Source organism: Dendropsophus ebraccatus, chromosome 2 (assembly GCF_027789765.1).
Source record: "Dendropsophus ebraccatus isolate aDenEbr1 chromosome 2, aDenEbr1.pat, whole genome shotgun sequence".
NCBI classification, from domain to species: domain Eukaryota; kingdom Metazoa; phylum Chordata; class Amphibia; order Anura; family Hylidae; genus Dendropsophus; species Dendropsophus ebraccatus.
This window is the reverse complement of record NC_091455.1, coordinates 158,057,230-158,079,846: the sequence shown is the minus strand read 5'-3', so window position 1 is coordinate 158,079,846 and position 22,617 is coordinate 158,057,230. Positions and strand designations below refer to the sequence as shown.

Below are 22,617 nucleotides of genomic sequence, written 5' to 3'. Positions count from 1 at the left end.
TACCACTGAACTATCTTTCCTCACACCCCCACCACTGCTGGTATCACATGGCTTTAGTCCCACTGGTGCCAGTGTTGGATCGTGATATTGCTGGCTTAGCCAATCAGTAGCTGAGGCTGGACACTGCTGTATCTACTGATTGGCTGAGCAGCAATACCATGTGCCAGCCCCAAAGCAGAAATCGCTTCACAATGTAATTAGAGCTCCATGATACCATCAGAAGGGCAAGCAAGGTAAGTAGTTTATTTTTTTAAGGGAATCTGTTAGGCTAGGTTCACACTGCTTTTTTGCAATCCTTTTTTTTCATCCATTTTTTGCAAAAAAAAAACGGATAAAAAAGGATGCATTTGTGTGCATCTGTTTTGATCCGTTTTTCCATTGACTCATTTTTTTTGACAGACACAAAAACGTAGCTGACACTACTTTTGTGTCCATTAAAAAAAACGGATCCACGCTAATGCATCCGTTTTTTCCATCCGTTATTTGCAAAAAACAGATGAAAAAAACGGATTGCAAAAATTGCTGTGTGAACCTAGTCTTATCTGTAATTCATGTTCCAAACTGCTGATACTGTTAGATAGCTGTTAGGTCAAGGAGACACATGGTGCTTTTCCAATATCCAGCTCTGCTTCCAGTTTGTAGAGCCATGCTTTTATTATCTGGTAGAAGAAGTCAAAGAGGCTTTCCCAAGCTCCTGAACAGCTGCAAGCTGAAATGCTTCCTTCTTCCTCCCTCCCTGCTTGATTGACATCTGGAAGCTGAGACCCAGCAGTGTCAGGTATGGGAGGGAGGGGGTATTACATCTTGCCGCATTTCAGGAGCTTAGGAAAGTCTCTTTGACTTTTACTATATAATAAAATCATTTTTCTACATACTAGAATCATGAGTCTTCTTGATCTAACAGATATCTAACAGAATCAGCAGTTTGGAATGTCAATTGCAGCTGGCAGATTCTCTTTGAATAGTTTATATGTCACTTTTTTCTGTAATACCTTGGGCTTTATTTTGATGTACTTTTTATATTACTCCTTTTTATTATTTGTAATATTAGGGGGAAATGTAACAAAATAAAAAAAATGTTTCTAATTGTTTTATTTAGATTTTATGAATAGCACAAAGTGTGGCTAAAGTAATTTTTAAAGGGTACCTTACGTTTCAGGCAAGACTCCAAGTGCTAAATCATGTCAACTCTGTTCTATACAGCTATATGGAACTGCCAAAAGTCTCATAGGCCAGGCCTCCATGGCTGCTGTCCCTTACAGATAAAGTTATCAATGTAATACAGTACTATAGTATTACATTGATCTGTATCAGCAATCTTGCTCATACAAGTTCTTGGGACTAATGGTGCTTTTACACAGACAGATTTATCTGACAGATTTTTGAAGCCAAAGCCAGGAATGGATTTGAAAATAGGAGAAATCTCAGTCTTTATTTTATGAGCTGTTCTTTGTCTATAGTCTGTTCCTGGCTTTGGCTTCAATAATCTGTCAGATAAATCTGTCTGTGTAAACGCACCATATGAAAGTGTACAAAAATATAAATAATTTTTTTTTTAAAATCCCCCCCCCCCCATAAAAATTTAAATCACCCCATTTCCTACTTTTCAAATAAAAGTTGTCAGTAAAAAAAATTTTTTTTTATAAACATATTTGGTGTCACCCCATGAAGAATTTTGTGAAGGATGAGTAAAATAAATGTACAGAACACATTCTGAATCTAATAATGTGCTGTATGAAAGTCTAAGGAAAAATCTCAACCTGTGCACTGTAAAAAAATAAATAAATAAACAAATAAATGTGTGCACAGACTGACAATTTTCATAGACTTTACTGCAGCACATTATTAGATTTAGAATCCGGATGTGTTTTATACCAATTTTAAAGAGGGGCACAAGTAGAGCACAAAAGCAGGTGCATATCCGTATGAAGGAATAAAAAAATATATAAATAAAATATAAAACTGGCTGCAAAAAGTTAAAAACAATTGAAAAATTACATACATACACATATAGTGTAACAACACTAATGGGGCGAAATATGCCACTATAAGTTTCCCGAGTACACAGAAATGCAAAAAATTCATATATAGGTTATGTTCACACAACGTCAAAAATAGAGAAAAGGCGGACGATTTTGAAATTTCAAATAACGTCCGTTCTTGCCGCGATTTAACTGACTGCAATGGCAATGCATTGAAGTCAATGGAAAGACAGACGTCCAATGCACACAATGTATTGAATAACGGACGTTTTTGCCGCGGACAGCAAAATAATGAACATGATCAGTATTTTCAGACGTATTTTGCAAACAGCGTTTTTTTTATTAGTTATTCACACACAGTTTTTCTTTTGTCACCGTTCTCTCTCCGTTTTGACTATTAAATTCAATGGACTTTTCAATTAAGCCACTCCAAAAGGCCAATTAGTAATCTCAAACTAGAATAATGTACAAACACCAGTCATTACACTAAGAGGAGGCCAGGCTGCTAAATGACGTTGGTTATTTTAGACTCAAAATGACAGACGTGATTTTAAACGGAGCATAGAAAATGTTGTGTGAACATAGCCATAGACAGCATCCATGAATGCCTATAATTCCTGAATAAAATGCATAGATGTGCAAACACTAATATGGACATTAATGTACAATCGGTCATTCCTACACACTGTTGTCATAGACATCAAGGGTGAAATTTATGAAGGCTGTGGTCATGATGTACGCCAGAGAGATGGTGCGGATTCGCCCCTTCTCCCTGGCGTACACATGCCGTATTCCCGCTCGCCTAATGGGCAGGCAGGGGGTGCGGCAAGGTGGGGGGGAGGTGTGGCCTCCCGCGCCTGAGTTAGGCTGGGTTCACTCTACGTTTATTTCAGCCACTTTTTTTCATCCGTTTTTGCAAAAAACATGCATTTTTGTGCATCCGTTTTATCATTGACTTCCATTATAAAACAAAAGTATCTATACGCATTCAGTTTTTGTAACATATACAAAAACGTAGCTGACCTTATTTTTGTGTACGTTAAAAAAATCATGTGTTTTTATCCTTATCTTTTTTAATAATGGAAGTCAATGGAAAAATGGATGCACACAAATACATCCTTTTTTCCATCTGTCATTTTGCAAAAACGGATGAATAAAACAGAGTAAACTCAGACTTATCATGATTTACGCCTGCATGCATGATAGAAATCTACACCATTGACATCCATATTATTGCTTGCACATCTATGAATTTTACTTAGGAATTATAGGTATTCATAGATGCTGTATATATAGCTATATACAGTGTATGTATATATATATATATATATATATATATATATATATATATATACACACACACAGTGGTACCTTGGTTTAAGAGTAACTTTGTTTGAGCGTTTTGGTTTAAGAGCTCACAGTGTTTCAAAATTGTGGCTTGGTTTAAGAGCGTTGCTTTGGTTTAAGAGCTCCCTGTACTGGGTGGGAGCGCACATGGAGGAGGGGCATGGTCTGCATAGCGGGGTCTACAGCACTGTACTCTGACCCAGGATGTCTCCCTCACCTTCCAAATCATAGAAGATCCACTTCAGGCTGGGGCTTGCATCAGGGGACAGGACTGTGAAGGTAATCTCTTCATAGCTGTAACCCCTCTCTCCCCGGACAGAGAGTGCTGCATGTATGTGCCCACATCTGCCCTGCTCATTCCCTCATGCTCCCTGCAGTCTCTGTCAGCCCTTGTGTTTCCCATCCTCTCAATTACTGTACAGTAACTTATAATATCACATATTCTGCTGTTTCTGAATGTTTGTTTAATCTGTTTTACATGTTATTCAGAATAATAAATCATTATTTTCGGGGTGTGGAACCAATTGTCTGCATTTCTATGATTTCTTATGGGAAAATTTGCTTTGGTTTAAGACTGAATTTGGATTACAAGCGTGGTACCGGAAGGGATTATGCTCGTAATCCAAGGCACCACTATATATATATATATATATATATATATATATATATATATTGCATTTCTGTGTACCCAGGAAACATATAGTGGCATATTGTGCCCAAGAGAATTGTTACACATCCCTTATTGGCGGGGGTGGTATGTGTCTTCTTTTTTTTTTTTTTTTTTTTTTTTTTATTTATTGTTTTTAACTTTTGGGTTTTTTTGCAGCCAGTTTACAATAAAGTTTATCCATGCATATGGGTGTACACTTGCTTTTGTGCTCTATTTTATTCATTAAGTAGTGCCCAGCTTATATCATTTATACTTATTTTAGGATAGGTTCACAATGTGTTTTTGCTGTCCGTTTAACTTAGCGTTTTATGAGGGGGGAAAAACTGATACAGTTGTCCTCCATCCACCAGAATCCATTTTCCAGGAGATCTGTGCTGTTCTCTTCCTGGTGACCTGCTGGATGACTGTGTATGAGCAGCAGTGTAATATGAAGATATCCTGTGTAATATAGAGGAGGAGAAGACATAAGTAGGGTAGCAGTAACCTCTGTCCTCAGTGTGGTGTTTACTCTCTGGGGAAAGATTTTGTGTTTTTCTTCAGTGTTTTATGGCTACAGCTTTGTGTGTGTGTCTGCGTGCTATGGCTGCAGTAGGCTGTGTGTGTGTGTGCGCGCTATGACTGCAGCAGGCTGTGTGTGTGTATGCTATGGCTGCAGCAGGCTGTGTGTGTGTATGCATGTATGCTATGGCTGCAGTAGGGTGTGTGTGTGTGTGTGTGTGTGTGTGCGTGCGTGCTATGGCTGCCGCAGGCTGCATGTGTGTGTGTATGCTATGGCTGCAGTAGGCTGAGTGTGTGCTATGACTGCAGCAGGCTGTGTGTGTGTGCTTTTAGTTTACATAGTTAAATAGTTAATACGGTTGAAAAAAGACACATGTCCATCAAGTTCAACCAAGGAGAGGATGGATACAGAAAAGGGGGAGGGGTGATAGGTTCTATACATATGCATTTATATTATTTTGCTCTAAGAACTTGTCTAGGCCGGTTTTGAAGCCCTCTACTGTTTTTGCTGTGACCAGATCCTGGGGTAGACTGTTCCACAGATTCACTGTTCCCATGGTAAAGAAGGCTTGTCGCCTCTGGAGATTGAACCTTTTTTTCTCCGGAGGCAGGCGGAGGCAGTTCCCTCTTGTCCTTTGAGGGGGTTTTACCTGGAACATCTTTTCCCCATATTTCTTGTAGGGGCCATTTATATATTTAAATAAATTAATCATATCATATGTAATTCTTTTAATCTCTCCTCATAACTAAGATGCTCTATTCCCCTTATTAGTTTAGTTGTCCGTCTTTGTACCCTCTCCAGCTCTAGAACGTCCTTTTTATGAATCGGGTTCCAAAACTGGACAGCATACAACAGATGAGGCCGCACCAAAGCTTTATAAAGCGGTAATATTATATCCCTGTCCCGAGAGTCCATGGCTGTTTTAATGCAGTTCACTGTTAGTGTTCATAGCCTTAGGCTGGGTTCACACTACGTATATTTCAGTCAGTATTGTGGTCCTCATATTGCAACCAAAACCAGGAGTGGATTGAAAACACAGAAAGGATCTGTTCACACAATGTTGAAACTGAGTGGATGGCCGCCATATAATGGCAAATATTTGCTGTTATTTTAAAACAACAGCTGTTATATTGAAATAATGGCCGTTATTTACTGTTATATGGCGGCCATCCACTCAATTCCATCATTGTGTGAACAGAGCCTTTCTGTGTTTTTAATCCACTCCTGGTTTTGGTAGCAATATGAGGACCACAATACTGACTGAAATATACGTAGTGTGAACCCAGCCTTAAAGCGTACCTGCAACTACAAATAACTTCTGTAATGTCATCAGAGCCAGCCCTGCATTCCGTCAGTATTATTCAATGGAAGTCTATGAGAAAATATTGACAGAACTAACAGAATGAGGAGTGTATCCCCTGTAATCTTTAACATATGAGGTGTCTGATGACGTCATAAGTTATTTGTAGTAATGTAAAGGATGTAATTGGTCATGTATGTTACGCATGATGGTATGATAGAAACGATTACTAAATGCTCAACTGCCTCACTTCTGATGAAAATGTTTGATCTTTGCGATTTGGTAGATTTTTTAAATAATTTTAAAAACTTTTGAAAGATGACAGCCACAAGTTCCAGATGACAGGTCCCCTTCCCTGTGTAGCCATTGCCAGTGACAATATACTGAGCACAGTTCCCAATGAATAGTTCCATTCACCCACAGCAAGCAAATAATTGGCTGTTTATTAAAAAGTGTCTTTTATGTGCATACCCCTGGCTTACATACACTGCATGAGCCGCTGTATCGTTATATGTGATGCTGCTGTCACCCAGCTCCATAATAAATCCACCATCCGCCCTCTCTGGGTTTCGCAGGGTTCCCTGCCAGCAATCAGAAGAATGAGGGGAGCTGGCAGCGGGCCGGCGGGCGGGCAGCAGTGTGGAGCGGCAGGCGCATGATGCCAGCCTCTCAGCTGAGCGCACTACTGTACGATCATAGAGGGAAGCCTCAGCCCCGCCCCCTGCAAACACACACACACCGCTCCACGCGCGCGGGAAGGAGGAGGCCCGTGACGTCAGCCTCCCATGTTGTCACTATTGACGTCTCGCATTCCAGCCCCTCCACGGGGAGACTTGAAGCGCTCCTCTTTTAAGAGATGTTCACACACGGTGAGGGAAGCGTCCGGAGCACCGGCACAGCCTCGACCTCCGCCTCCTCCAGTAGGACAGCCGCCTCTTCAAGCCGCTCTTCTGACTATGGGAGCCTTTTGGCTGCACGTTGTGACTCGTTCATCCTAGAGAAGCCGGGACGTCCCTGTCACACGACATAAGACAATTCTTTTCCCGGAGACTTTCTGGAGTGTTGTAAAGACGGAATCTTCACAGCAACCAAGTAGGTATCAGGCGATGTACCCAGGAGTCCCCGGTTATCCTGAGGAACTTGTTCTGCCTGACTTTTCTGGTGAAGATGTAAGGGAAGGCAGAGCCAAGTTACACGCTGCGGTTGCTATGGTAATGATGCTGCCGTACCGTACTGGTGTGCGCCAGACATTGTCTCCTCAACAAGTGGCCGAGGCTGCTGGAACCTGGGGACCCGCTATAGGCAGCAGTATGGCTGACAGCTGACAGCCTGCCTGCCAGCTCCTCTGCCCGACACGTGTGTGCGGTGTATATGTATACTGTATATATATGTATAGTGTATGGACATGTGTGCCGTGTATATGTACAGTGTATGGACATGTGTGCTGTGTATATGTATAGTGTATAGATACGTGTGTGCTGTGTATATGTATAGTGTATGGACATGTGTGCCGTGTATATGTACAGTGTATGGACATGTGTGCTGTGTATATGTATAGTGTATAGATACGTGTGTGCTGTGTATATGTATAGTGTATGGACATGTGTGCGGTGTATATGTATACTGTATATATATATATATATATATATATATATATATATATATATATATATATATAGTGTATGGACATGTGTGCCGTGTATATGTACAGTGTATGGACATGTGTGCTGTGTATATGTATAGTGTATAGATACGTGTGTGCTGTGTATATGTATAGTGTATGGACATGTGAGCCGTGTATATGTATACTGTATATATATATATATATATATATATATATATATATATATATATATGTATAGTGTATGGACATGTGTGCCGTGTATATGTACAGTGTATGGACATGTGTGCTGTGTATATGTATAGTGTATAGATACGTGTGTGCTGTGTATATGTATAGTGTATGGACATGTGTGCCGTGTATATGTATACTGTGTATATATATATATATATATATATATATATATTTATAGTGTATGGACATGTGTGCCGTGTATATGTATAGTGTATGGACATGTGTGCCGTGTATATGTACAGTGTATGGACATGTGTGCTGTGTATATGTATAGTGTATAGATACGTGTGAGCTGTGTATATGTATAGTGTATGGACATGTGTGCCGTGTATATGTATACTGTATATATATATATATATATATATATATATATATATGTATGTATAGTGTATGGACATGTGTGCCGTGTATATGTACAGTGTATGGACATGTGTGCCGTGTATATGTACAGTGTATGGACATGTGTGCTCTGTATATGTACAGTGTAAGTACATGTGTGCCCTGTATATGTATAGTGTATGGATACGTGTGTGCCCTGTATATGTATAGTGTAAGTACATGTGTGCCCTGTATATTTATAGTGTATAGATACATGTGTGCTGTGTATATGTACAGTGTATGGACATGTGTGCTGTGTATATGTACAGTGTATGGACATGTGTGCCGTGTCTATGTACAGTGTATGGACATGTATATGTATAGTGACGTGTGTGCCCTGTATATGTATAGTGTATGGACATGTGTGCTGTGTAAATGTATAGTGTAAGTACATGTGTGCCCTGTATATGTATAGTGTATGGATACGTGTGTGCCCTGTATATGTATAGTGTATAGATACGTGTGTGCTGTGTATATGTACAGTGTATGGACATGTGTGCCCTTTGTATAGTGTAAGTACATGTGTGCCCTGTATATGTATAGTGTATGGATACGTGTGTGCCCTGTATATGTATAGTGTATGGATACGTGTGTGCCCTGTATATGTATAGTGTATAGATACGTGTGTGCTGTGTATATGTATAGTGTATGGACATGTGTGCCCTGTATATGTATAGTGTATAGATACGTGTGTGCCCTGTATATGCATAGTGTACGGATATGTGTGTGCTGTGTATATGTATAGTGTATGGACATGTGTGCTGTATATATGTACAGTGTATGGACATGTGTGCTGTGTATATGTATAGTGTACGGATACGTGTGTGCCCTGTATATGTATAGTGTACGGATATGTGTGTGCTGTGTATATGTATAGTGTATGGACATGTGTGCTGTGTATATGTACAGTGTATGGACATGTGTGCTGTGTATATGTATAGTGTATGGACATGTGTGCTGTGTATATGTACAGTGTATGGACATGTGTGCCGTGTCTATGTACAGTGTATGGACATGTATATGTATAGTGACGTGTGTGCCCTGTATAAGTATAGTGTATGGACATGTGTGCCATATATATGTATAGTGTACGGATATGTGCGTGCCGTGTATATGTACAGTGTATGAACATGTGTGCTGTGTATATGTACAGTGTATGGACATGTATATGTATAGATACGTGCGTGCCCTGTATGTGTATAGTGTATGGACGTGCGTGCCCTGTATATGTATAGTGTATAGATATGTGTGTGCCCTGTATATGTATAGTGTATGGACATGTGTGCCGTGTATATGTAGAGTGTAAGTACATGTGTGCCCTATATATGTATAGTGTACGGATATGTGCGTGCCGTGTATATGTATAGTGTATGGACATGTGTGCTGTGTATATGTACAGTGTAAGTACATGTGTGCCCTGTATATGTATAGTGTACGGATATGTGCGTGCCGTGTATATGTACAGTGTATGGACATGTGTGCTGTGTATATGTACAGTGTATGGACATGTGTGCCGTGTATATGTACAGTGTATGGACATGTATATGTATAGTGTATAGATACGTGTGTGCCCTGTATATGTATAGTGTATGGACATGTGTGCCCTGTATATGTATAGTGTATAGACACGTGTGTGCCCTGTATATGTATAGTGTATGGACATGTGTGCCGTGCATATGTATAGTGTATGGACATGTGTGCCGTGTATATGTATAGTGTATGGACATGTGTGCTGTGTATATGTATAGTTTATGGACATGTGTGTATACTTGTGTGGAGTGTATGTACATTTATGTGCTGTGTGTAGGTATATTTATGTGTGTGTAGTTGAGTGTTGTGTGTAGGTATATGAATGTGTGTATGTACTTGAGTGTTATGTGATTTGGTGTAATGCTTGTGAGTTGGAGCTGACAGGGTATGCACAGGAGATGGGGCAGGTCGTCGCTGTAGTGATGATAATGCTTGGGATGGCGCAGATTCCTGGGTCATAGACTTCTATGGGCTTCTAGCCTTGGAGTTCCCCCGCGAGAGGCGCAGTCCATGAGTCCCCTGCCCTGATATACACACATTAGGGGCGCAGTTATGTATATATAGATGGCACAGGTGGGGGCTCTGTTATTTATATATACACACAGTAGGCACAGGTTGGGGCTGCATTATGTATATATAGATGGGCACAGGTCTGGAATGCCTTATGTGTGTGTGTGTGTGTGTACACACACACACACACACAGTAGGCACAGGTTGGGGATGTATATATAGATAGGCACAATTCTGGGCTACGTTATGTATATATACACACAGTAGGCACAGTTCTAGGGGTCATTTTTTATATATAGATGGACACAGTTCTGGGCTACGTTATGTATATATATACACACAGTAGGCACAGGTTGGGGCTGCATTATATATATATATATAGATGGGCACAGGTCTGGGCTGTGGGTAGGCGTGCGGCTAAGCTCCCAATCGCAGTGTCTTTGGCGGCTTCTTTGAAGATGACCAGTAGCTTTAGTTCAGTGTAAGCAGCAGAGGTAAAGGTTACAGCTAACATGGTGCACATCACATTGTTCAGGATAAAGCTTATACAATGTATATTCTAGGCGAGTGTAGGAAATGACACATACCGTACAGAGCTACATCTGAAACTTCTAAAGCTGTACTGTTCCCCAAGCTGGGGGGTGATGATTGGAGGGCCATAGGTGGGGCGCCCAGGTCTGGAGTGTGCTGTGTTATAGCAGTGCCCAGACTGACATTTCTTTTTTAAGCCTGCAGGTCGAAGGAGCGGCCATCCCAGAGCTCTGCTGTATCCATTCCTGAACCACTTCCTTCCGATCTGCAGCTTTCCAAACTTCATACTATAGCCAGTCAGCCAAGTACTTCCACCATTCAGCAAGAAAGATACCATCCAGGTAACCACTATGGTAGTATTCACAGTTCTTAATAGTTTACTGTTAATGTGTTGTATATCAAACTACAGAAGTGCATATATGGGCATATATATGCCCCTGCATATATGTATATCTTTGTGTGAGCATTAGATAAGAGAATGAATCATTTATTTGGTAGGCACTTTACGTCAAATAAAATAGTTTTTTTATTTTATACAGTATAATATTTAGTTATATTTTGTAGTAACTGCATTGTCATATTCTTTAGCATTAAATTTGTCCTGGTATAAAGTGCTTTATCATAATAGTATCTATTGTGTATGCTTTTTGACATCACATTTTGGTATGTTGGTCTATTTTCTCTTGTATCACTGGTAAATATGTTATTTACTTGTTGTAGACTTTCTAAAAATCATTATTAATTGGTATTATGTGCTATAAATGAATTTATTATTGGGATGTCTATCCAAGAAAGGCGTGTCTGGCTGTGTTTACTTTATGGCTATACTTTCATTGTATGCTCCACATATCCTGGAATACTGAGAAGAAATGAAGGCAGATATACATGCAGTTGGTTTAGCACCTTGGAGAGAAACTTTTAGGGCTCTAATTTCCTGCTTGTAGCAGTAAGAATCATTTGTTCATCTCTCATGGTTCCATTGCTTTCTGTAGGTCAGGTTGACATGTGCATAATAGATTCAAATTTTAGCATCTGTGTTATGACCAGCCCCAGTCTGATGCTTGATCGGGTCTTTAGACCCCCAGTTTGGTCAGGATGTGCTGGTAGACACAAAAAATGTGTCTGTGAAATTAAGTTTAGGGGACTAATTCAACACCTCTCAAAATAGAAATACTGACAAAAAATCCCAGTCCCCCTTATGTATGCACAGTGGATCACTGTAATCACAAGTGAATTTTCAGATTTTCAGCAGAATCAGGCCTTGAAAAGAATAAGTTAACCATAATAATTTGGTCTTTAAATCTTTGTTTGAAATTTAAGAATGTGAAGAATTAACATTTATTCCAGAACTGCTGTATGCCCTGCAGGAAGTGGTGTATTTTTTCCAGTCAGAGACAGTGCTGCCACCTCTGTTCACGACAGGAAATGTCCAGAATATGAGCAAATCCCGACAGAAAACCTATAGGGCACTGGACAGTTCCTGTCACTGATATGGCCATTTGAAATAAATATCAGTAGATCAGAAGGCGACAAGCAGGAGGAGCAGAGACAGGAGTGTTATGTACAGTTCTTTCCCTATGTTTGTATGGCTGGGGAGCACTTAATTAGGGGGGGGGGGGAATGTAGACATTTGTTCACGTTACCAAACCCCTCTCCTGACATCAGGGACCGAATTTGGCCTTTTGTTGACTCCCCCACCTGGATTGTGGTGTCAGTTAAGTTGCACCAAACACTCTCACAATTCACAAGTAAAAATCTATAAGTTATGAAAAGTTTATAAAATAATTTTTAAAGGTTTTATTTTAAAGGTAAGCAATAAAAAATATTAAATACAAAGTATGCAGCAGTAAACATTTTAGATAATTACACAACGGCACAAAGGATACTCTTTACATAGAACAGGATATGGAGGGAAATTTACGTGCCCCCAGGAGTCGTAACATTCACACCACATTCATTCCAAAGTTGAGCTACTTTCCATTATGAGAGTAGCTTGACTAAGTAGGGTTCTCCCATACCGTATGGAAGAATGTACCTCCCCTATAACGTTTAGTACAAACATCTGAAGGGTGGCAACTCTTATGCAGCAGGATGAGATATAATCTATGGCCCAGATTTATCAAAGGGTGTAAAATATATACTGGTGTAAATTGCCCACAGCAACCAATCACAGCTCCTCTTTTATTTTACCAGAGCTGTAAGCTGAGCTATGGGAAGTGTACACCATTGTATATTTTACACCCTTTGATAAATCTCCACCTATGTAGCCATTTATTTTGTATTAATTGTTTTCTTGCAGTAATTGGCGGGAGGATATTTCTTGCTTATAGATTATAGCTAGGAGGAGGTGACAGATTACTATTGTGTTTTCTGTGATCAGTTCCTGTGAGGTGTTAGTACAATAGAAAGGATCTACTATACCTCTGCCAGACTCAAAAAGTTGGGTATTTTACCTACTTCCGGTGTAGTTACGAAGTTGGCAATTTTATGCACACAGAATAGTCCTGCTCTATTGTGTCCCTCTTCTGTTATGCTGTTATACAGTTCATGGATACTCACCTGACATTCTCCCATGTTCTTTCCCTGGTCTCTGTACTGGGCCTGTGAAATAGTTGAGGCTACAAATAAGTGTGTATTTTTGAATTTGGTTAACAAGTATGTCGCCCTTTAAAAAGAGTTGTATTTGTCCTGAAAATGTGTAGGCAAATTTGACAAAGTTTGGTTGCTTTGGTTGGACTGTGCCATCAGGGAAGTATAGGCAGGATCATCTCGGTGGGACATCAGAGACCCATAGGAGGAATAGCAACATATCAAAATTAATTTTTGAGCTGCATACCCCTTTAAGGGTAACATACTTTCATAAAGTTGCTTACTGTTTTAATGAACATTTAATGTTTAACATAATTAATAGAGATGAGCGAACCGGGTTCGGGTTCGAGTCGAGTCAGGGCTGCTGAACTTGGATAAAGCTCGAAGGTTGTCTGGAAAACATGGATACAGCCAATGACTATATCCATGTTTTCCACATAGCCTTAGGGCTTTATCCAAGTTCAGCAGCCACCACTAATCAAATGCTGAAAGTTTGGATTCAGATCGACTCGAGCATGCTCGAGGTTCGCTCATCTCTAATAATTAACCTTTTAGGCTATGCTTACACAACGTCAAAGAGAAAAGATGGCTGCTTTTGCAATTTAAAATAACGTCCGCTTTTGTCGTGATTTTTTAACTGACTGCAATGCAGTGCATTAAAGTAAATGGAAAGACGGACGTCCAATGCACATAATGTATTGAATAACGGATGTTATCACCACGGACGTCAAAATAATAGCCTTGACAATTATTTTCGGACGTCTTTTGCAAACAGCGGATGTTTTTTTATTACTTCTTCACACAGTTTTTCTTTTGTCACTGTTCTTTCTCCTTTTTACTATTAAATTAAATGGAATTTTCAATTAAGTCGCATCCAGAGGCCAATTAGTAACCAAACTAGAATAATGTACCAACAGCAGTCATTGCGCTAAGGGGAAGACAGACAGCTAAATGATGTCCGTTATTTTAGACTCAAAATGATGGACGTCATTTTAAACAGCTGAAAAAGCGTGTGAACATAGGGAATTTGTCATCAGGATTATGCTGCATTAAATGAGCAGCATAAACTAGTGACAGAAATTCTGAACAGAGCAGTGTATAACTCACATCATTCTGTTCAGCCGTTCTCCTGATTTGTAGGAGAATAGACTTTGTGTTGCACCACTAGGGGATTTGATTAGGTCATATGCAGTACTAATGCATTGTGGTGAATTTACTAATCTGCTTTTACACCCTTTGGCTGGGTTCACACTACGTATATTTCAGTCAGTATTGTGGTCCTCATATTGCAACCAAAACCAGGAGTGGATTAAAAACACAGAAAGGCTCTGTTCACACAATGTTGAAATTGAGTGGATGGCCGCCATATAACAGTAAATAACTGCCATTATTTCAATATAACAGCCGTTGTTTTAAAATAACAGCAAATATTTGCCATTAAATGGCGGCCATCCACTCAATTTCAACATTGTGTGAACAGATCCTTTCTGTGTTTTTAATCCACTCCTGGTTTTGGTTGCAATATGAGGACCACAATACTGACTGAAATATACGTAGTGTGAACCCAGGGCTGTGTTCACACAACGTATATTTCAGTCAGTATTGCAACCAAAACCAGGAGTGGATTAAAAACACAGAAAGGATCTGTTCACACAATGTTGAAATTGAGTGGATGGCCGCCATATAACAGTAAATAACTGTCATTATTTCAATACAACAGCCGTTGTTTTAAAATAACAGCGAATATTTGCCATTAAATAGCGGCCATCCACTAAATTTCAACATTGTGTGAACAGATGCTTTTTGTGTTTTTAATCCACTCCTGGTTTTGGTTGCAATACTGACTGAAATATACTGACTGAAATATACATATACTGACTGAAATATACGTAGTGTGAACGCAGCCTTTAGCTGAATGAAATTAGAATACTATTGTGACAGGCCCGGAGGTTATCACTAGGCCCCAACCTGCCATAAAAGCTGAAAGGCACCCCATGATTTAGTGTCAGAGGTGGCCTCCCTAGTAATTGCCTAAAAGCTACTGTAATTGAGTTAAAATGTCACTGTTGCTATAACTTTCAAAATCTAAATCTTTAGTAGATGTGATATAAAGCAAGTTTGCAATTTACATTCATCATTTTTTTATCATGTGGTAAAACAAAGCTGTACTTACCAGAAATCCAGGTCCTGTCTCCTAAAGGCAGATTTTTAGTCTTGTGCTGGTTGAAAAAAAAGACTAAACACATGAAGTCCCAGCCAGTACAGAGACTCATGTTTCAATGTATCCATCAGTCACATGACTGCCTTCTCTGTGAGCGCTCAGATGCCCTGGGAAACATGGTACCTCCTGTGTTTAGACGCTTTGAAAAAAAGAGAACACAGGAAGTGCTGGTTTTTCCATGATAACTAAAAAAAATAATAATAAATGTATATTGCAAACTTACATTTACATTTACTGTTGATTAAGGTTTTAAAATTTATTACGACAGGTACAGTGCCTGTACTAGGCATTGCTCCCGCCTAGCCAGAATCCTGCTCCACACTGATTAGGGGCAACACCTCGAAACAGCTGTATGTGGATGGACACCTGGCCTTGGTTTTTCCCTTGTCATTACATTGACTTATAGGACCACTTAATATGGTGGTTTTGGTGGTTTCCCTACAGGAGCCACCCCTTGGCCGGGTCCTTCCCGGAGGGATATCTGGCTAGTCCTGTGTTTTGAGACTCTTAAATGAGGCTCCACAGGATCTTTTTTGCATATTCAGGTACACTTTAAGGCAGAGATTGGGCCCTCCAGATGTTGCAAAACTACAACTCTCATCATGCCTGGACAGCCAAAAGCAAGTTATCCACAGTCCTAATATTTAACTTAAATAAAGAATGAAATATAGAAATAACTTATGCATTTGTTGATTTAATTTTTCTGCAGCTATGCCCTGTGTACAGTATAATCCCAGTCCACCTGGTTCTGCATACGTCACCCAGATTTATGGTCCTGGAACTGAATTCGATGTAGACATGACAAATACTTCAACCACAAAATATAACATAGAATTGAGCAGAATGGAGGTTACAGCTTCAGCAACAACATCTTTGCCAAGTTTTAGCACTTTTATTGAGGGATATTCAGGAAGCTATGAACTCAAGCCCTCTTGTCTGTACCAAATGCAAACATCTGGGCAGAGGCCACTGATAAAAATAGAAAATACCCATTTTTCCAGCTTCCAAAGTTCAGTCCCTCAACAAACACAAGATGCCATGCCTAGCACTTCAATGTATTTCAAATCATCACCTCCATCAATTTCATCTACACCTGGATTTTCAACTCACCAATCACCACAATGGGAAGAACCTCATACCTTGTCAGGTATACATTCATGTATGACTCCCAGCCACCTGATGGATACTTCGCATAAACCTGTCTCTCCACGGTTTCCAGTTTTCCACTTAAAAAATTCTCCCCCACGTACACCATTGTCTAACCCCCCAGTGTGCTATGATTCTTCTCATACCATACAACCAGGTTCTCAAGGCGACCCAACACAGCTACCAGTGGAATCCCTACCATTCAGTCTACCAGTAGCGAAAGTATCTAATCTTGTATTCTCCCCACTTTCAACTGGTCAAGCAGTTAACATGGTAGGGGAAGGAAGTATTCCATCACCATCTAGTAGAAGCTCTTCATCTGGTGAAGGAACTTGTGCAGTGTGTGGAGATAATGCTGCCTGTCAACACTATGGTGTTAGAACATGTGAAGGATGTAAAGGCTTCTTTAAGGTAAGATAACAACATGTAATATTTTAGAATTACTGCCGCAGGTGGTAGATATAACTGACGGCTGAACGTTGAAGGTATTGAAGGTATATGGCCACCTTTACCTGAGGACCTGAGCCGTGAGCATGCTCTCTCAACATTATAAATAAGGCTGTTGGCTTACGTCTATCACATCCATCAATTTTGTTTGTAATTTTCAGTTTTTTCAGTCTTCTCTGCAGCCCTGTTGTCTTGCACAGTGCTCAGCTGATCACTGGCATTGAGGGGGTGTTCTGTTTGCAAACACCCTCATCTGTGGGAACTTTTGCCTTCACTCTGCACTTTACATGCAGGGACTTAGGAAATGTCAGAGCAGCCATTTAGCAGCAGTTTCTTTGGTACTTCCCTACTCTGCAGTATATGGTGCTCTGCAGTATTACGATGAATGAAAGGAATGGTATAATGTTTGTAAGTCCCAAGATATGTAATCTCAATGCCTGAGTAAATAAAATCCCCATCACTGTATAGTCTACAGCACAGCTGCTACAATAAAGATCATTCCCTAATGCATATCCTACTGTATAATAATCTAATCTATCTATCTATCTATCTATCTATCTATCTAACGTTATCTCCATGTGTGTGTATATATCAAGAGAGAAAAATATTTTGCGCTCTTTATCACTATAGAAAAACATTAGTACAAGTACCACAGGCAGGACTCACAATATACATAGCTCCATTACATATGCACTACTACAAAAACTGTTCTGCTGCACACACTTAGGGTATGTGAATACCCGTTCATTCTTCGGGCAGACAACAGAATCTGCCTAACCATAGAATGGAGTCTATGGCACAGGCGGAGAGTGAAGCAGGAGTGCACGGGGATGAGCGGCGGAATCCGCTGCGAGTCCTCTGCGTGTTTTCCTCAGTGTGCACATACCCATACACAGTTCAGCTGCATACACACAAACTGCTTAGCCACATACACAGTTCTGCTAAAAACTCACAGCCCCATTACAGACACACGCTGTGTACATTCACAGTGCTACAACACACATATACATCTTGATCACAGCCACATTAAAAATTCATAGTCCCTTACCGTCACATGTTCATTGATTGAGTGTTTGCAATGAAAAACATTGTGCACTTATCATCTCAATGCTGCTAGCCCACCCTTTAACATACATCCATAAACTAACACACTCAACCCTTAGGCAACCCTGGACGTACCCGTACGTCCAGGGCCGCCTTCATGTGTTTAGAGCGGGGCCGCGCGGCGGCCGTGCTCTGAACCGCCGTGGTCCCAGGTGGCGCTCGTACCCTAGAACCACGGCTATTAGCAAGCACGGTTCGATCGCCGTACCCACTAATAAAGTAATCGGTTGCAGCTGTCAAAGTTGACAGTTGCATCCGATTACTTGATGCAGCCGTTGTCCCGGAGGAGCAATCCACACATACTTCTCTGCCAGGGCTCAGCGCCATAATGGTGATGATCCCGGCTCGGCACTCGAAAAAAACCTGAATAAAAGAAATGCGTTTTGTTTTGTTTTTTCTATTTCACCACACATTGAATTTTTTCAGGTTTCGCAGTGTACTTTATGAAAAAATTCAGCCTGTCATTGCAAAGTACAATTAGTGGCGCAAAAAATAAGGGCTCATGTGGGTCTTTAGGTGAAAAAATGCAAGTGCTATGGGCTTTTAAGCACAAGGAGGGAAAAACGAAAACGCAAAAATTGAAAGTGGCCCGGTCCTCTAAGGGTTAAGGCCGTGTTGATCGTCCAGACCGTTGCACTGTAAAGGTCCTATTACACAGCACGATGTGGCCCCATCTCTTCAGGAAGGACAGCGCCAGGGTAATTGGATGAATGGCCTGTCATTTCAGAAACAGGGCCAGAAGTATCAGTAGCAGCTGTAGTGACCAGGGAACGTAGGGGAAAGGTAGCAGGACACTGGAGTAGCATGGGTATACAGCTTTATTATTTTCTTTATACTTTCATCAGCCACCAAACACGCATCACTACTACACGAAGCACAACGTTGTTTAAAGACAACGATCAGCTAATGATCGGCCCTTTGGCTGATTGTTGTCTTTATTACATGGAGAGATATCTGCTCAGATCGTCTTGATTCAGCAGATAATTGCTCTGTGTAATGCTGCGTTCACACGGACCGATTATTGTGCGAATTTGCACGATAACGATCGAATTCGAACGATAATTGTACGTGTAAACGCTGCGAGCGATCAATTTTGATCTTACAACATGTTCTAAAATCGCAAAAAAATTGCATATCGTTCCGTGTAAACAGTCGTTCACCGATTTAACCAATGTGCGAGATAGGCTTAAGCGATCGCAAAACGAATTTCCGTACGATATATCGTACTGTCTAAACACTTACCGTTATGAAAAAAAAATCGCTACTCCGGCATCGTTAATCGTACGATCGGGCCAATTATCGTTTCGTGTAAACGCAGCATAAGAGTCCATTTACACAGAAATATTATCTGACAGATTATCTGCCAAAGATTTGAAACCAAAGCCAGAAATGGATTTGAGAAGGAGAAATGTCATGCTTTTCTTTATGACCCGATTTCTGTTTATAGTCCTTTCCTGGCTTTGGCTCCAAATCTTTGGCAGATAATCTGTCAGATAATCTTTCTATGTGAATGGACCCTAATAGACCTGAGATAATTGTTTACCTTATTGATAAAAGAGTTGGTTCTTGTATTGTTCGAGGGCCTGGGAAAGTTGCTCCTTTGGCCACCAGGTTAGGGAGGCTTCTTTTAATTTTTCTGGGAACTGTGTAAACTGTTTAGGGGCCTAAAATAGCTTCGGTCTTCTACATAGAAGGGGATTTACAGTATACAGTAGCTTCTTCTAACTGTTGTATGTACGGACTTGCTTAATCCATATTAAATATCTGTAATCTTTATTTTTTCTCTTTTTGAGATGATATTTTAAAACCGGTGGTCCCTCAACTTACCATAGCCTTAAGATACAATATTTTGAACATACAATGTTCCTTTCTCGACCATCGTAACTTGAGACCAGACTCAACATACAACGCTACAGACAGTCAGAATCTGTGGCACATGTAAAAAAACTAGATGATCGACCGAAATGCATGCAGTGATTGACTGTCTAGAAGTGTTTCTCTACAGCACAGGGTGATACTACATGTTCTGCACTGCTTTTTACCTATATCAGAATGAGTTGCTCTTTTTGACACTTGGTGAGGGCGACTTTATTTTATTTTTCTGGGACCCGGAGTGATTTTTACAGGACCCTGAAAACATGACAGTCTAAGAAAGAAAGTAATTTACAGTCTCCAGTAGCCCATTCTGACTGTTTGTAAGGACTTGCTTTATCCATATTAGTTATCTGCTTATGTAGCTTTAAATCTTAATTTTTTTCCTCCTTTTGAGATGATATTTTGGGAGCTTCACAACCAATTACCAGTTTTCTATAGAGTTTTGGTCTGAACATACAGTTGTTTCAACACACAATGGTTGTCCTGGAACCAATTAATATCGTATGTTGACCACTTGTACCAGTTTTCCAGAACCAATTACCAGTTTTCCATATAATCTCAGCATACAATTGTTTCAACATACAATGGTCCTCACAGAACCAATTAATATTGTATGTTCAGGGAGCACTCTGTACGTTCCTGCTGTAAAGGGGTTATAATGTATGCAGGGCTGCTTCTGTGTGAGCAGCCCCACACACATATAAGTCTCCCAGGAGCCGATCACGCAGCTGTCTCTCTAACATTAACTTTAACTCTTTAAACACAGCGGCGATCTATATCGATCGTGTCCTTTAAAGTAGCCTGTGACAGGATAAGTACCTGTCCCTGACTAATCGGGACCCCTCAGCATGTCTGCAGGGGTCCCGATCACTTTCCCTGACATATAGAGGAGAAATACATACTTCTACCCTGTCAGATCATCAATCTTCTGCCCTCTATGTGCAGATTGCCGATAATATTAGCGCTCTGGAATTAAGGGCGCTTTATAAATAAATAACTACTGATTAATGCTATGCAGTGGCTTAACATTGATCAGTATATGCAGTCTAATAATGCATATACAAGTCTCCTAGTGGAACTTTATAAAGTGTAAAAATAAAAAGTTTAAAAAAAAATATAAAAAAAAACCTCTGTAAATAAAAGTTTAAAATACCCCATTACCTATCATACAAACCCCATTACCTATCATACAAATAAAAATATGTAAAAAGCATGTTTGGTATCATAGCGTGTAGAATTGTCCAATCTATTAAAATATAACAATATTGTTTCCACGGGGAGTAAATGAAAAGAGGGGAAAAAACAGCAGCATTGCTGATTTTATAAATTATATAACAGAAAAGAAAATAATAAAAAACAATAAAAAATATATCTTACACCAATATGATGCAACCCCCCCCCAAAAACTATAGATCAAGTGACCCCCAACCAGTCTTTTAGGTGGAAAAAGCGTTATGACTCCACATGAGTGACCGTATCAATGACCTTTAGTTATGAAGAGGTTAACCCCTTTCTTTTTTTTTTTCATTTTTGCACTTTTTTTTTCCTCTTCGTGTTTAAAAAGCCATAGCTCTTTATTTTTTTTCATCTATGGGGGGTGGGGGTTTGCAACACCAATCATACTTTGTAATGACACTTTGTTTTTTCAAAAAATATGCAGCAAAAACGGGAAAAAAAGTAAGGTGAAATATTTGGTGGTTTCTTTTTTGTGCTTTTTGCCATGTGGTAAAAATGACAGGTAATCTTTATTCCTCAAGTTAGTACACATACAATTATACCTAATTTACATAACTTATTTTAACCCCTTCATGTCAGTAATACATGTATATACGTTCCTGCTGCCCAAACCCCGTGCAGTAGGAGTATATATATATGTTCCTGCATTGATGGCCGATGGGGCCGATCCATTGCGAGCGATCCCACAAACATCAGTGTAGCTAGGGCTGGAGGTAATAACAGGCAGCTGCAGTCATTTCAAGGACAAATAATGTCTGTATAGGGTACAAACACACACACCGTATACACAGCAGATACGCAGCAGATCTGCAGCAGATTTGATGGTGCAGATTTGATGCTGTGTTCAATCTAATTATTGCATGTTTAACTGTAAAGGAAAAGTGTAAAAATAAAAACTTTAATATTTAAAAAAAAACTTTATAAAATATACCCCAATAAAAGTTTAAATTACCTCCGTGCCCATTATAAAAAATAAAGTTAAAATAAAAAAAATATATATATATATATATATATATATATATATATTGTAGCGTGCGGAATTGTCCAATCTATTAAAATATCAAAATATTTTTTCCCGCACAGTGAACAGCGTGAACTAAAAGAGGGAAGAAACAATGCCAGAAGTGCTGATTTTTTAATATTATATATCAGGAAAAAATTTCTAAGAAGTGATCAAAAATTTTCTTTTACACTATTATGATACCAATAAAAATTAGAGATCGCAGTTCTTTAGGTGGAAAAATAAAAGTGTTATAGCTATAGAAGGTGAGGAGGTGGCATTGCTTCATTGTGACCTGGACATCTGTGCATCAATTACCTAAGTCATGAAGTGGTTAAAAACTTAAAAAAAATAAATAAATGTAAACAAAAAAAGTGTTTTAAACAGCTCTTTTCTG

The 22,617-nt window shown here is 39.7% G+C and overlaps 1 protein-coding gene across 5 annotated transcripts in view; it reads left to right on the top strand.

The window, feature by feature from the left end:
• The first annotated feature begins 6,536 nt into the window (after positions 1-6,536).
• The window catches only part of NR4A3 (nuclear receptor subfamily 4 group A member 3), a 65,692-nt gene continuing 49,611 nt past the window's right edge, over positions 6,537-22,617 (top strand). Inside the window, exons 1-3 of one of the 5 annotated variants that reach the window (XM_069958570.1) lie at positions 6,537-6,890; positions 10,807-10,943; positions 16,122-16,969. In XM_069958570.1, coding sequence (XP_069814671.1) covers positions 16,124-16,969 — 846 coding nt within the window. In that variant the 5' untranslated portion in view covers positions 6,537-6,890; positions 10,807-10,943; positions 16,122-16,123. Of the gene's footprint in view, positions 7,010-7,056; positions 7,155-10,115; positions 10,135-10,799; positions 10,944-16,121; positions 16,970-22,617 lie in introns of those variants that run through there. The other 4 variants (XM_069958568.1, XM_069958569.1, XM_069958571.1 and 1 more) reach the window with 4 other exon arrangements.